Here is a 16,292-nt window from a genome sequence, read left to right on the forward strand (position 1 = left end):
TCCTGGCTGGATTTGGACACCTTACTAGTATGTAGCATCCCACTGAAGACCCTCCTAGGGTTATAATTTCATGAATGGTTTCTAGACATGGCTGACTTTAATTTCACAAATTAAATACTTAGTTCCTCTATGAAGCACGTGTGTGTGTGTGTGTGTGTGTGTGTGTGTGTGTGTGTGTGAGTGTGTGTGTAACAGACCCGGCCCAGACTTTGTAGAAACAAGTAAGTTAGTGAATGTGAATTGGTTATCTATTTCTGCTGAAGATATCTGTCTAAAAATTAGTGCTTTCAGATAGTATCTTACTATATTGTTGACTTGTGGCAGAATTGTCAAACCAGCATATGTGTGGATTGGTCTGGGTGTAGAGTCTAATGCTAGTCCTCTGTGGGCCTCAGGTTTTTGCTAGCTACTGCTCGGTTCCTTGACACAGAATGACTGACAACAGAGCTGGCTCTGTTAGAGTGGAGAAGTGGAGTGCTGTTGTGTGGAGAACAGAGAATAAGCAAGTGCAAGAAGGACACTCCATCCCACAGTCTCTAAGCAGGGGCATCCCAGTGCTTTTGCCATTTTCTCCTGTGCTAGAAGCAATGGGAAAAGGTCCTGCCCATACTCCATACTCACAAGGGCAGGGTATGCACATCTGGAGGTGGAGAGGTCACTGTGTTGTTTTAGCAGAGGCTTCCCCCACAGGCAGGGAAAAGGTGCTCTGGGTAAACACAACCTAGTGCTGGGAGAGTCTTCCAAAGCCAGGGTTTTCAGGGAGGTCTCTCTGCAGAGGACACTCAGAGAAGAAAGCAGATGGAATGGAACATGAAGGTGCAGAGTCAAGGGAAGAAGTAGAGGAGAGCAGTGTGAACTTCAGTCAGGAAGGGTAGCAGGGCTCAAGCCTGCATGGGAGAGCCTGTAGTAATGAGATTCACTGCCTATTCTGTGACAGGGCTGTCCTATGGGGAGCCGAGTGCTGTCATTGGGAGTTTTGCTCTGTTTCATTTGTTTTTCTATAAGGTAGGTTCTTGCCATTTACCCAGGCTGGCTTTGAACCTATTGTCCTCCCTCCTTAGCTTCTGGAGTGCTGGGATTACAGGTGTGTGCCACTGTGTCTGGCTTGGGGGTTTGCACTTATATTGAGCTGGAGTTGGTCTTGCATTGGCCCAGGCACTAGGAGTCATGGAAGTGGACTTGACATGAGCCATTTGTATGCAGTGTGAGGGACTGGCTGCCCAGGGTTCACAGTGAGATGAGACTTGGTAGATGGCAGGGAGCTCACAGAGTGAGGAGCAGGGCAAGGTGTAAGAAGGTGGTAGAAGCCATTCTACCGCAGAAGTTGAAGGCAGGCCACTCATGTCCACGAGGAGGGGATGTGAAGAACTGTGGAGGAGAGGGCACGGAAAGTGACAGGTCCTTTCACTGGAATTCTGGGGACAGGTCCTCTGTGGTTAAAGCTTGGAATCTTGACAAGACAGAACAGCAGGTCCCCTTGTCCCCATTATAGAGAAAAGAATTAGAAATTGCCTCAGGCACATCAGGGCCCCTCTGAGACCCTAGAATTTTGGTGGTATATCTCTCTGATCTTAGGAAAGCTCAGAAGGTTCATGACATATTTGAAAGCTCCTGGTTGCCTCTGCTGAAAAACATTTCATTGTCTTGAGAGCTAATCCTGTGTATACCACATGCTCAGGCTGCCCAAGTGCCTGCATGGTTGGCAGCTGCTTCACTGTGCCTCTTCTTTATGGCCACTGCTATGTTTCTTCTCATCTGCTCTCCCTCCTGTAGGCTGTGTAGCTACTGTCCCTAGACATTCATGTCCACAGTTATAGTCTCTTCTTTAGGACTCCCATCCCTCCCTGGCATGAACATCATCATCCTCTTTTACAAAGTAGAACTTCAGGTCCAGGAAATTGAGCTGGCTGTCCTGGATCTCAAAGTTGGGAATGAGGGGGTGGGTCCCCATGAGACCCATTTGCTTTCAAGTCTTGTGTCTCTTCTTTTCCCACACACTTGCTTTTATTCCTTTTTAAAAAGTCTTAGGGTCTGAATGTGTCTCTGGTGTCCATTTTAAGATCCCCAAAGAAGAGTCTGTAGGCCAGTAGAAAGACTGCACAATGGGCTTTATGCTTTGTGTGGCAGAGCATCCTGGAGACAGACAGGCTAAGGAGCAGAGAAGCAGCCATTTTTCCATGTTGTGATCTTTTTATGCTGCTTGCAGTGCCTTGCTCTCCATTCATTCTGTGAGTGAGTTCTGAGCACCAATGGTACCAGGCACTGCTTAAGTGTGCCACAAGCATGGTGTTGAACACAGCTGCAGCCCTGGTCTCCACAAGACCCTGCCTCATGGGAAACATTTTTGTAGAAAGAACTACAGATAGCCTGTGGCACAGCTGGTATTTCTCCTCTTGCTTTGTGAGAAAAGGGTACTTCTGGTGGGTGAAGACTATTTACTGGATGTAGATCATTACTGGGTGTAGACTGTCTCCTCTACTGTGTGTAGACTATCCACTGGGTGCAGACTGTCCACTAGATATAGATCATCACTTGGTATGGACTGCGCACTGGGTGTAGATCATCACTGCGTGTAAACCGTGCACTGGGCATAGATCATTACTGTGTGTAGACTATCTCCTGAGTGTGGACTATCTACTGGGTGTAGACTGTCCACTAGATATAGATCATCACTGGGTATAGACTGTGCACTGGGTATAGATCATCACTGGGTATAAACCGTGCACTGGGTGTAGATCATTACTGTGTGTAGACTATCCACTGGGTGTGGACTATCTACTGGGTATAGACTATCCACTGGGTGTAGGTCATCACTGGGTGTAGAGTATCAATGTGTGTAGTTCTTTCCCTGGGTGTAGCTCCCAGACTAGGTGTACGTTGTTACTGGATGTAGATCTTCAACTGTGAAGGCAGCCTTGGAGTTCTGTTGACTGTCTGTGTTTAGCATTTAAAAATACCTTTAGGTCAAATCTGTTTCTGTTCTGTTGTACTGTTCACATTTTTAAATGTGAAACCTGTAAGAATGGAGCTTCAAAATGAGGCGGGCTAAAGTCTCATGCAATAGTCACCTTTATTCAGAGCATCAGACAGTTTATACTCTGCCGGTTAAGACAGTTTATACTCACCTGAATAAAGTCACAAGGACAAGCCACATGTGGCAAAACGTGTTTTTTTCCATCGAGGCAAATGGATATAACAGCAGCCAGTTGTAATGAATAATCTGAGGAAACTCACTCGGATCTGCTATACCTGGGAAAGGCACAAAAACATAAGCCAAGAACAAGTCCTTGTTGAAAAAAAAAATAACTGAGGTCACAAGACTTGTCTTGTCTTGGTGTTTTCTCACAAGCACTCTCAGGACTCTATTCTTCGACCCTATTCTGTCATATTCCCCCCACCTTTTATTTTTTAATAGCAGGAGATCCAGAGTTGTTTTGATTTGAGGTGTTGTAGATAAATGTAATTGTCATTTGATACATGAATATCCTATAAGCAAGCAAATATTAGAACAGTGAGAGCATAGTGTGTAGTGCTTGGCCACCAAGAGCAGGGATCCAAACTATTCATACTATTTGTTACATTGTTATGCTGATCCTAAAAACCTAGAGAATGGCTTGAAAAGAGACCTATATGATTAGTAGCTCTGGTCTCTTGTAGAATGTAAACCCATATTTGCCTTTCATAGGAATATAAATGTTATGATGTCCTATATAACTAGGAAGTGATTTAAATCCGAAGGAAAAACTAAAGCAATCCTTTCTCCAGATGAATGAATCGGTCTCTCACAGCCCACAGCCCATTCATAAACACAGAGTCATTGGTAAAATAAGTTCTCCCTTGGTGTGTGAGGCCTTAACATGACCCCAAGTGGGCAGACTGGCTTGTGTCCTGGCTGGTTTGGTGAGTCAACTTGACACAAGTTAGAGTCATCAGAGAGGGAGGAGCCTTAGTTGAGAAAATGCCCCATGAGATCTAACTGTAAGGCATATCCTCAATTAGTGATCCATAGGGGAGGGCCCAGCTCATGATGGGTGATGTAATTTCCTGAGCTGGTGGTCCTGGGTTCTATAATAGAGCAGGCTGAACAATCCATGGTGAGCAAGCCAGTAAGCAGCACCCCTCCATGGCCTCTGCATCAGCTCCTGCATCCAGGTCCCAGCCCTGCTTGAGTTCCTGTCCTGATTTCCTCCAGTGATGGACTATGATCTGGAATTATAGTAAGCTGAACAAACTCTTTCCTCCTCAACTTGGTTTTGGTCATGGTGTTTCGTCCTTGCAAAGGAAACCTGAGACAGCTTGATGTTTCCTTTGCCCTTTATCTGGAGGTTTGTTATCTTTCTGGTGACTCCCACTGTCTCCTCGTCTTCTGCCACTGTCCTTGATGGCCTTTGGCTGAAGGAGCCAGGAAATAATCCATAGTGTTTCAGAGGATCCATCTGCAACGACAGATGCACACCCCTTCCCAGTTTTCTTCTGGAGAATAAAAATAGTGCAGGTTACTGCATCAGCTTGCTTATTTCCTTCTGCGATAGAGCCAGGGAGGTTAGTGTGTGCACAGATCTGGATTTATTGCCTGAAATAATCCTTCAACATAAGCAGAATCTGAAATGATATTGAAGAGTCTATGAATTAACGATAATAGATGAAGCAAAACAGCCAGTTCCACCTGTTGGGCTGAGGAAAAAGAAGTATTAATGGATTGAGTATCTGAGCCATGAATCCCTCCTATACCATTAGTTTAGCCATCAATAAAATAAGTATCTGTCTGTGGAATGGGAGAAGGCTGGACAATTTTTATAGTGACAAATTCAGTTTATATGAGAAAATCCTGTAGCTAGCTTTCTAGCTGGGTAATTATTTCCTATCTTTCTGAGTGACTGGCACTGCCACCTGAGGCCATGGTGATTTCTGTGGTCTGTGGTCTGCCTTTGGGGACTTGTCTGGTTGTGTGGTATTATTGCAGGCAGGGGCTGTGTTTGTGGTTTGTGCTGTTGCCAGAACCTACGTGGAAGCCTGTGATCCATGCTCCTGCTGACTATAGAGAGCAAGGAAGTTACCTTTGCAGTGACATCAGTGGTTGCAGACATATAGTCGAGACAGAGGCACACGGAAGGCTTCTATGACAAACCCTACCTCCTGCCCACCTGTCCTTAAAAGTAGCAGCTAAGCAGGAAGCTTTCGAATTTACATGGCCATTAGTGGCAGCAACATGGTCTCAGGCAGCGGCACACACCACTGACAGCAACATGGTTTTTGGTGGTAACACAGGCTGTGGACCAACATAGACCTCAGCTCCAGTAGAATCACAGACCCAGACATGGCCCCTGGTGGCAACATGTAGACCTCACCATGGTTTCTGGTAGAGATACAGAACATTGGCATCAACAGGGCCCTTTGCTGCAGCATGGGCCATTAACACCATCTTAGCCCATGGCAACAGCACAGGCCCCAGACATCAACAAGCCATCAGTGGCAGCAGGACCCACAGACAGCCAAGGCCTCAGTGGTAGCATGTGCCATCATCAGCATGCATCCCAGTTGTAGCAGGACCTCAGGCCCAGACACTTTTCATGGTAGCAGCATGGACCACAGACATGGCTTCAGGCAGCAGCATAGACCATGGACTCAGACATGGCCCCTAGTGGCAGCACAGACCACTGACATCAACATAGTTCCACCTCTCTCCAGCGCCTATGTACCACTTCTTTGTTCCTCTGTCTTTTTTTTTTTTTTTTTTTTTTTTTTTTTTTTTTTTTTGAGACAGGGTTTCTCTGTGTAGCCCTGGCTGTCCTGGAACTCACTCTGTAGACCAGGCTGGCCTCGAACTCAGAAATCTGCCTGCCTCTGCCTCCCGAGTGCTGAGATTAAAGACGTGCGCCACCACTGCCCGGCTCTGTTCCTCTGTCTTTCCCACGTCTCCACTGCAAATTTGTTTGTCATAGCAGTGTTAAAACTGCAGTGTTACTCAATATATATTTTTTGTCTAAATATCTTTACATGCAAATACCCATCACCATGAGTATAGTTCAAGGTTTCTGAAGCATCATGAGTAACTATCACTGAGACTTGTCTTGGCTTTCTGATGTTGTCCAGAGTCAGGATGATCTTGCAGCTAGGCAGGGTATCTGGGGACAGGATCCAAGTGAGCTGCAGACCACAGCACTCCCCACCACTCTCGATGCTGGCCACCTGAGAGGCATGGGGCATGACTGTTGTACTTGCAGCCTGTGGGCAGTGCCATGGCCCTGTATGCTTCTCCTCCCAGCATGGTGAGTAATAGTGGCAGCTCTGTGCTGCAGCAGGCCTGCAGGCTGAGGACCAGTCATGCTATGTTCTTGCTGTGCTGTGTTCCTGTATCTTTCCCATCCCTCCTCCCTCTCTGTTGCTTGCCGTTCTCTCAAGCACATGGCTCTGTTCTGCCATCTTTCTTTCCAATATCAGGAGTCCACTTTTTAAAGGCATCTTCCCATAGGATCTGCCATCTCTTCCCCCCCGCCCCCCACTTGTTTCAGGGATACTGATGGTTCTATAGGACCTCCATGGTTCTCTCAGGTTCTTCAAAGCTGCTCCTAGGTCCTTGGCTGGGTGGCCGACACCGTTTTCAATCACAACCATGCTTCAGGTTTTCATCTTCAGTGGCGATGATGTGCTCCCAGATCTGGCTATGCAGCACTGCTTCCTTACAGTCCAGCAGCTCGTGTATAGAGTAGGTGTTGGAGTTGACTGTTGTGAAGTGCTGGATCTGAGCCTGGTGGGCCCTGAGCTGGTCAGGCCGCTGCATGTGAACTCTTTCACAGTGCTCTCTGACTCTGCAGATAGAGTCCATCTTCTACAGCATCGAGAGCTGAGGATGTAGAACAGAGGAGATCAGGGGTGGGCTTCTCTGAGGGATCAGCTCAGCAGGGTAGTGCTTTATCTCTGGTGAAGTATGCAGTGGCAGGGTGGCCTTCTGTGAAGGAAGGATGTACATGCTGCTGAGGGTAAGGCCTGCTCAGTGCTTCAGTAGATAAAGCTTCAGCCACATCTGTAGGCCCCACTGCTAGGAATATTTCTGTTTTGCTGATGAAACAGAAGTTTCATGTCTTCATGTAGACAGAAATAACAGCTGGTCTTGGGCACAGGACACAGTCTGCACGTGTCCCAGATTTGAAACCAGGCATTTGCACTTAAATTCCATGTTAGCTACTTGGAAACCCACCCCATCTTGCTTTTCTAATGTGACAACCATGGAGCTTGAACTGAGAGAGTTGTAGCTACTGACTGTATTTGAGCTGCGAAAGGGAAAATTGTGCTCTTGTTTCCAGAGCCTTAGTTCAAGACATGTTTATTTAATGCTAACAGCAACTCTGTCATGTAACTCTGCACATGCTGCCAATAGCTAGATGTAGAAATCGAGGCACACAATGGTCACACAGCATGTAACTGTCAGATGGGGCCATCCAGCTTCCTGTCAACCCTCAAAGCAGCGTCCCTTGCTGCTGCCTACTCTTGAATGTGCACTTCTGTTCCTGTGTGCAGGTGTTTGTGCCCACAGATTACAACTTACACGAATACATCTACCCTCTGCCCCTGAAGGAATGAGCCCCTTAGTGGCTCTGCTCAGATGTACATGAGTGCTGTTTGGTATGAGGAAGGCATTCTTAGGGGAGAAAAGCAGTCTTGATGTTCATAAAAGTTAATGTTTTTCATTTAGTATCTCTCCTTTGAAACTTAGGCCTAATTTATTGAGCTGTGGTTGAAATATTCAGGAGGTCTGTGTGTATTCCTTCCAAAGAAATATGATTAAAAATGCACCCAGCCTCTCCCAACTTCTGGAAGACAGTCAAATATGACAAAGAGCCACATGATTTTAAAGTTTAGATCTTTTTATAAAGAGCCTGGGCTTTCCAGTGTCCTGCAAAATTAATGTGTAAGCAGTCCTCGAGGGTGAAATGTTTTCTAGAGAAGTCCTGGAGCTCAGGGGCATGTACACCTTACATAACTCTCTGGGCCTGGTAACTCATTCCCTAGAATAATAATTAGTAGTCCTAGGTGGACCCCTACGTGGGACTGGCTTCTCTGAAGTCCTCTCTCAAAGACTTAAAACCTGATCAGCAGGCTGGAGCCCATGCCTCATAGAATGAGACCAGGCAGGAGGCATGCTGGGGAGTGGCCTGGGGTTGGGCCTGTCTCTGTAGGGCAGCTCTTGTCCTGCCCTCAACCCTCAGCTTATTGTCACATCTCCTGGGCCCTTCCCCATACTAATTGAGTGTCTTCAATGCTTCCAGAGGCCTCAGAGCTTCTGCTGTGCCTTTGGCCACACTGCATGCCAGCACTCTGAGTCAGGTTCTGATCCACTGACATGCAGAACCAGGCTTAGCATATATTGACTTAGTAGACATTTGTTGACTGAAGACAAATTCATGGCTGAATAAGTGAATGAGAAGATAATTCCAGAATGGAGCAGCATGATACATTGGGCATTGCACCGCAAGGGAGTGGATGAGAAGGGGTTCTGGGTCCTGCTGTGCATGTACTCCTAAGCCATTAGTTTTGACTTTCTTATGCCTCTGTAAGCTTATCCTCCATACCCGTTGAATGGAGCTGAAAGCTAGAATGTAGATGCCCAATGAGAGAACAACATGGCTGCTTCCTAAAGCCCATCCTGGTGCTTAAGTTCCTCCTGTGCTGAAAGCCTTTGAAAAGTGTCAGCTATGAGGAAATGTCCTCGGCAATGTGCTTCAGAGTGACAGTGGTGGGGGCGGGTTTACCCTTGGGGTGGAGAAGACTGGAGCTGAGCAGCTCTGAGCTCAGCAGCTGAGCCAGGCACACAGAGGGACACTATTAGTCAATCCACATTCAAACTTCAGAAATCCTTCAGTAGTTTCTTTTTAATTTCCTTGGGCTGTACAGAAGCAATGAGGAGGCAAGGAGGAAGAGGGGGAGGATACATTACAATTAGAGAATGGTTGCCGCTGACCAGATGAGGGTCCTGCATCCCTGCTCCTTCATCTGTGCGTCTTCCTGCAGCGTTCCCCAACAAAGCTCTACTCAAATTGCAGTTTATTTCCCTCCAAGCTTTTTCCATCCATCCATTCATCCATCCATCCATCCACCCACCCACCCACCCATCCACCCACCCATCCACCCATCCACCCACCATCCATCCATCCATCCACCCATCCATCCATCCACCATCCATCCACCCATCCATCCATCCACCCCCCTACCCACCCATCCACCCACCCATCCACCCACCCACCCACCCATCCACCATCCACCATCCATCCACCCACCCACCATCCATCCATCCATCCATCCACCATCCATCCATCCATCCATCCATCCATCAATCCATCCATCCATCCATCCATCCACTATCCATCCTCTCCCTAATACAGTTCCTGACTCCTCAGTAATAATAGCTGCTGGGTTGTAGCATTTGCTATACGTCAAAAATGGCAGGCTCCACAGAGGCTATTATGTACATATAAGATGCTGTTTTGTGGCAGCCCCTGAGGCCTCAGACATCATACTGGATTCCAATAGTGCTGCTCTTGTTTTACAGGGCAGAGATCTGAAGTCTGAAACCACATAGGGATTGCTATAGTAGTGGACACTAAGACAGCAGTGGGCACTAAGACCCATGTCTCACAAAGCTTGCCAACAGGGATAGGGCACTGTGCTGGTAGCCAGTCATCATGCATGCAGGTAGACAATGTGCCTCCTGGACTGTTCACAGTCCTGATAGAGAGCACAGAGGTCAGCCAGCCACATTGGCCTTCCTTGCTTCTTAGGGCCTTAAGCCCTTACAAAGTGTATTCTTACTGGAACAGTTTTGGGAGGGTCAGTGGAGGGGAAGGGAGAGCCCTTCTGTTAATTCAGCACACAGTTTACTTGGCTCCACACAATGGTGGTAATTAGAACCCATTACAAGCATAAAACACCACATTCAGCCAGGCCTGTGAAAATGGGTCAAGAATTACTTTAAAAGCCTTGTCTGGACTTTCCTTTCAAAAGCTCTGCCAGCCATTCTGGGCTTGTTCACAAAGAGCTACTATTGATTTCTAAGGATCCTGGGATGGTTGTCAGCTCTGCAGGGCCTCATCTTCTTCCCAGCACAGAAAGTCTTTTCAAGCCTGAGGAGCAGGTGGATCAGGAGGAGGAAGGGAAAAGGCAGATGCCCCCTGGGCACATCTCAGCTAGCCCCAGTCTTTTAACGGGCTCATCCACTGGGCAACTGACAGGCCCACTCTGGCATTTAGCTCATTCTAAAGACTCATATTGACCATCCTTCAGGCTCTGTTACAAGTACCATGCATCAGCTGGAAGATCGGGGTAGGAGGGTTCTAAGGTGTTTGCCCAGGTTTAGTCTGGCAATGAGTGAGGGAGTGAAGCAGACCTGAGAGAAATAGAGGGCATTGGTCTTACAGAACCAGGGTACTGCTGGGTAACACTGGTGGATGTCTATCTGAAGAGTAGTGTTATGGTTTGTATATGCTCAGACCAGAGAGTGACACTATTAGAAGGTGTGGCCCTGCTGGAGTAGGTGTGGCCTTGTTGGTGTAGGTGTGTCACTGTGGGTGTGGGCGTTAAGACCCTACTCCTAGCTGCTTAGAAGCCAATATTCTGCAAGCAGCCTTCAGATGAAGATGCGGAGTTCTCAGCTCCTCCTGCACCATGCCTGCCTGGATGCTGCCATGCTCTCACTTTGATGATAATGGACTGAACCTATGAAACTGTAAGCCAGCCCCAGTTAAATGTTCTTATAAGAGTTACCTTGGTCATGGTGTCTGTTCACAGCAGTAAAATCCTAACTAAAACAAGTAGCAATAGATAGCATTTATGAAATAACCCCTTCTGTAGCTTTCTGGAAGATTAACTGATTAGCACCTTGTAAGCCTTCTGAAACTTGTGTTGTTATTTCTGCTGTTTTAAAAACAAGACTGAACCTAAATGAGAAGAAAGTAAGTTGTCCAAGGTCACAGCAACTGAGGGGAGAGGATAGGGTGGGTCTAGTTGGAGCTGTGGAACGGTTGTGTTGTGAGCTGTCCTGGCAGTCTGTGATGATGGTCCTTTGCTTACTGCAGACCCATGCAGCTGCATGGAGCCTCCTTCATTCTCTTGAGGCAAAAGGCCCTGAGCTCAGCACAGGGCTGAAGCTCCTGGCTGTTTTGGCTTGCTTTCTCTTGATCAGTTTCTCAGACACCATGATGAAAGTACCAGTTTTACCTGCTATTTGGATTTCTGGATGCTTGGATTTTGCACACCACCAGGCATAGGTGTCCTCTGGGCTGAAAGAGAGGCTGCTTGTCCCCTTTTCAAGAGGCTTGCTTGTGGATTCCCTGTAAGGCTGCACCATGAAGAGTGAAGGTTAACACTGGGGACCCTGTGGCAGCAGTTCAGACAGGTAGTGACACTTACTGACACCTGTGTCTTAGTGGTCTCTGTCTGTCAAGTAAACCATATAGCTCAGATCAGACCCCTCCCATTTCAATTGGGGTGTAAGGAGGGATAAATCTGCATTTCTCAGAATGGAACCTACCAAGTAATCATGATAACTTACTTGGTCGTGGGCTATTAACCTGTTCCATGAAAGACAAACCTGCATTTCTTACCATAAAAGGGGTTAGTTCTTACCATACTTCAACTGTTTATGCAGCTATCACTGCAAAGGCTACCAAGGCATGGGTTCAAATCTCTGCCCTGCCTCGTCTGACCCTGACACTGAGGTGTATCACCTTGCAGTGGTCTATTCTGTACGGAATGGTGGCCTACCCTGTAGGAAGGAGCACTAGATGTCTAAAGCCTCCTAGAGGTTGGAATGCAGCTCTGCAGGGGCAGCTGGCACTGGCCAGGTTTATTTTAACTAGGCTGGCACCATGTGCTGTTCACAAAGAACTCCAGTTTTCCCAACAGCTACGGCAGACAGGACCAGAAGACACAGTGTGTGACTTTCACCTCAGATGGATCCTGAGGCATCTGAGACGCGTTCCTGGTTGTCACTAGAAGAGCTTCAGTTGCTACTGAAATTTGGGGCTTGTCTCGATCTTAACCAAAAAGTGTCTGTTTTGCACTTGAAGGAGGGTAAGGCATTTCCTTGAATGTGAGGAGACAGAGAACATTGTGGTATGAAAGGGAACACCAGAGGCTTTTCTTACATCCATAATCCTTTGTGGTTTGTCAGGTAATTACGGTGCCTCTGGGATCCTCACAGATGTAAAAGCTCCCTCATAGCCCTGTTGTATTTGAAGATCATTATCCTTCATGCTCCAACTTGAAGGGAACACTCAGCTTCCCGCAGCTCTAAAAGTGACATCTTCCAGGCTCTCCCCTTCCCTCCAAAATTCACTCCCGATTCACCTGGCCAAGCATCCAAGGAGAGAGTTATGTCTCCTGGACTTCAATGCTCCAGCACTTAACGGCCATGCCAGCAGGTACTTAACAACATGGCAGACTGGCTGTGAGGGCTAGTGAGCCTCCAGACTGCAGTTCCAGTCCCTTCTGTGGTACTTTCCATTTGACTTCACTGACACCTTCTTCGTGTTCCTTGACTTACTATACAGAGGGCTCTCATGTTCTGGGCCAAATGCTGGGCCTCAAAAGTGCTGCCATGCCTGTGAACAGGTGTCTTCTCACACCAGCACTGTGGGCCAGTTAGATGGTAGTTTCCATTTTGTGATGGTTACCCTCAGGTGTGTAGGTCATTCTCTTTGTCTGTCTGTCTGTCTGTCTGTGGAGTGACGACTTCCTATGTTTCTGCATGGCTGTGGAGCAGAGAGGACTGCCAGTTAGTAAGGGACCAAGTGTGTGTGTGTGTGTGTGTGTGTGTGTGTGAGTGTGTGTGTGTGTGTGTTTGTGTGTGTGTGAGAGAGAGAGACAGAGAGAGAGGGAGAGAAAGGGAGGGAGGGAGGGAGGGAGGGAGGGAGGGAGGGAGGGAGGGAGGGAGGGAGGGAGGGAGGGTTTTATCCTGGGCCTAGTAGACACATTGGGGGTATCAAATAGCAGGTAAGGGTATGTGGTGGGACTATCAGCCTGAGCGGAGCAGGTGGGAGGGCATCTGTTCTCCTAAATCCAGTCTTGTAGTTCCATTGTGCTGTGATAGATACCAAAGTGCTGTCTGCTAGCCACACTTTCAGGACATGGTGACTTCATGGGCTACTTTTAGTTCTGTGACCGTGGGATCTGTTTGTGACTTACATTCCTTTTCTGAGATTCTCCAAGTCCTCAGAAGTTGCTTCTAGTTTGGAAATACTTATCTGAGAATCAGTAAGTTCATGTAGCCAAGGTAAGGTATAAGCTGTGTATCTGATTGGTTTTGTGTAAGAATACGCTCTATAAAAATTCCAAGTGAGACAGAAAGCTTATGTTCAAAGATTACCCTTGTAACAATGCACAGCATAGCTTGATGGTGAAATTATTCCAATCAAGTTTTCTCTCTTCATTTCCATTGGCTCCTCACCCTGCCATTCCCCAGTGAAGACCGAGCTTTGCCTGATACAGACCACTGCTGTGGCTGCAAAAGGGAGCCAGGGTTTGTCCGCTCACAGTGAACATACTGGAGCCCTGTGTGACTTTATGTTGGAAGCATTTATGGAAAATTGTTGCAGCTCTCTGACTCCCACTGCACCCTAGGAAATGGCAGTGACACCTGTCCGGGGCTTGCGTTCATGGGAGCGTATTAGCAAGTCCATCAGCAGGGGTGCAGCAGCTGTGGACTCCGTGCATGTGGACAGTCTACAGGCATTATTGGGAGATTTGTGTGTGCTTCACGTGAGAGTAGCTTAAGCTTTTGTGAAGAATAAGGCAAGTGGGGAAATTACTTTCCATAAGCAGAGAAATGCTGAGAGACTTGCTGACTTCTCACCCCTGCTTTGCTCACTGCATTGTGTGAAGGCATCCTTGGTGCCATTTGCACTTTGTATGTCATATCTGCGGTGAGGTTGGCATGTTGGGGACATTGGATCCACAGAGCAAGCAGATGGAAGCATCAGGTGAGCAGAATGTGTTCTCTCCTCTGTGTACAGACATGTCAAAGAGTAACTAAATACTAAAAAGCACATCGCGGAAGTGTTTCCTTCTGCACATTTGTCTTTGTAATAAAAAAGGGCATCTCCCTTTTCCTCCTTGATGTGAGATTCACGTCCTCACTTCAGTGCACCCAGGCCTTATGTTCCTCCTCTAACAGTATGCGTATTTTATGTATCATGTTAAATACCTGTGACAAATAGCCTGGCATCATTATGTATATCCTAACATGTAGTAAATGCTGTGTGAGTCCACGTTTGGGAGGAGTCTGCTAGGAGGCAGCAGTCTGGCCAAGTGAGGCTGCTTGCCCAGGGGTCTTCCTGAAGCGTTCAGGGACAGCATTTCAGAACACCCTCTCATGGTTCACTGAATTGCATACTTGAGTGGCCTTGCATTGGCTACAAACGACTTTATAGCACTTCTATCTTTGCTTCTTTGGGAACCAGCCAAATATGTTGAATAATTGAGTTTGGAAGCTTCTATGGCTCAAGCTTGACCAGCTGCATGTGGGGTTGGTGTAGTTTTAGAGCACCCAGCCAGGGCTCTAATCTTCCCTCCAGGAACCAATTACACGGCCTGGAACAGGCTCTCGAAGCTCCTGAGTTCAGAGCTGCTTGTGGAAGGTGGGATCAATCCATCTGCCCCTCAAAGCTGTCATAAGAAGCTGACTAAGAACATGGGAAAGATGTTATTGTGCTGCAGACAGAGTCAATGGTGACGAGCGGTGGCGCCGCTGAGGAGTGTGCAGCCACAGTTAGGAAGGAGCTCATTTCTGTTTTCTCACTTGAACCCAGGGACTTCGTGAATGGAGCTGCATTTATTCCCATTGCACCACTAGCTGGGACATCATCATCACCATTGGTTAATTTATTTTTGCACTGCTAAGTATTGAACTCAGGGTCTTGTACATGGCAGGCAGTCACGCTACCACTTATCTATATGCACCCCCAGCCCCAGCAGGAACTTTATCAACAAACATAACTTAGACAACCCTTGGACAAGTGTTGTTAAGGGTTGAAATGGTCTAACCATAAACTGCCAGACTCATTCAACTCAAGGTTGCATGCCACTGCTGGGTGCACAGTGCCATGGTCTCTGGCAGGAGGGAGACTGCCAGGAGCAGGGGCTCAGCATGGGCAGGGCCACTCCTGAGGCTGATGATGTCCTGCTTGCCTTTCCAGGTGGCTGAGATGCATGGGGAGCTGATTGAGTTCAACGAGCGTCTACACAGGGCCCTGGTGGCCAAGGAAGCCCTGGTGTCCCAAATGAGGCAGGAGCTGATTGACCTCCGAGGACCGGTGAGTGCTCCCCACCAGGAAGCAGGTCTGAGCCCTGCCACTTCACTCTGCTCTCCCTGAGGCTCCACCAGGCTTCTGCTACCCGAGTTAGTTCATTTCTGCCGGTGTCAGTGACCGAGGAAGGTACAGGAAGTAGACAAGCACACACCCTTGTTGCACCTGCAGACTGTATCATTAGAGAGTCATGCAGTTGTATGTGCTTGTCATACAGGCGCATTCCATGTTCCTTCCACAGTGCTGTGCTCTCAACTGACTTAGACCTTCCACTGTGTGTCTGTGCTCTGCTGTGTGGACAGATTTCTGCAGCCAGGAAACAGGCTTCGCTTTGTGTTCTTGTACCCATGCGGTCTGCTGGGATGGAGCTTTTCATTGCTCATTTTTGATTGTTTTTGTTAGGTAGATTGGTTTGAGGAGCATCTGTGTAGGACGAGTCACAGGCAATTGTTTGTTGTTGTAGGGCTGACCTGTGAATTCTGGGATCCCTGCCTTTTTTTTTTTTTTTTTTTTTAACTAGAGGAGTACTAATTGCATCTCCCCAGACACCCCTGGTTAAGAACTGCTTGATGCTTTCCTTGGCTCAGTCATTCTGTATCTGATGAGACAACCTGTGATCAGTCATGTCCTTTAGACGTTTACTTTCATCCCAACTTGGAACATTTCAAGCTGTGATGCTGTCAGGTTGGATGCTGGTCCTTCCATGCATGCCCACCATAGCTTCATCTTCATTAAACACTTCCTATGCAAAACAGCAAGTTCCAAAGGTTGGCAGGGAAGCAGTGAGCATGCTCAGGTCTCCATTGCCAAGCTTGGCTCTCACCAGCTGCCGTCAGTTCTATTTCAACATACCACTTCCTGTTTCCCCCTTCCATATTATCTGAGTCAAACACTAAGTAAGTAATATTTTATCTCTGCATCCTACTGTATATGTCGAAAATAAGAAAATGCTCTTCTATCTTGTTTTGCAGTATCTGGTGGATGTCCCTGGGA

At 47.4% G+C, this 16,292-nt stretch overlaps 1 protein-coding gene across 11 annotated transcripts in view; it reads left to right on the forward strand.

Moving 5' to 3' along the window:
• Positions 1-16,292, forward strand: part of Snx29 (sorting nexin 29) — a 436,235-nt gene that overhangs the window by 293,409 nt on the left and 126,534 nt on the right. For all 11 annotated transcript variants that reach the window (XM_006522666.3, XM_006522668.4, XM_006522669.4 and 8 more), the window contains one exon: positions 15,189-15,305. In XM_006522666.3, coding sequence (XP_006522729.1) covers positions 15,189-15,305 — 117 coding nt within the window. The remainder of the gene's footprint in view (positions 1-15,188; positions 15,306-16,292) is intronic.

Source organism: Mus musculus, chromosome 16 (genome assembly GCF_000001635.26).
Source record: "Mus musculus strain C57BL/6J chromosome 16, GRCm38.p6 C57BL/6J".
In the NCBI taxonomy this organism is placed as follows: Eukaryota; Metazoa; Chordata; class Mammalia; order Rodentia; family Muridae; genus Mus; species Mus musculus.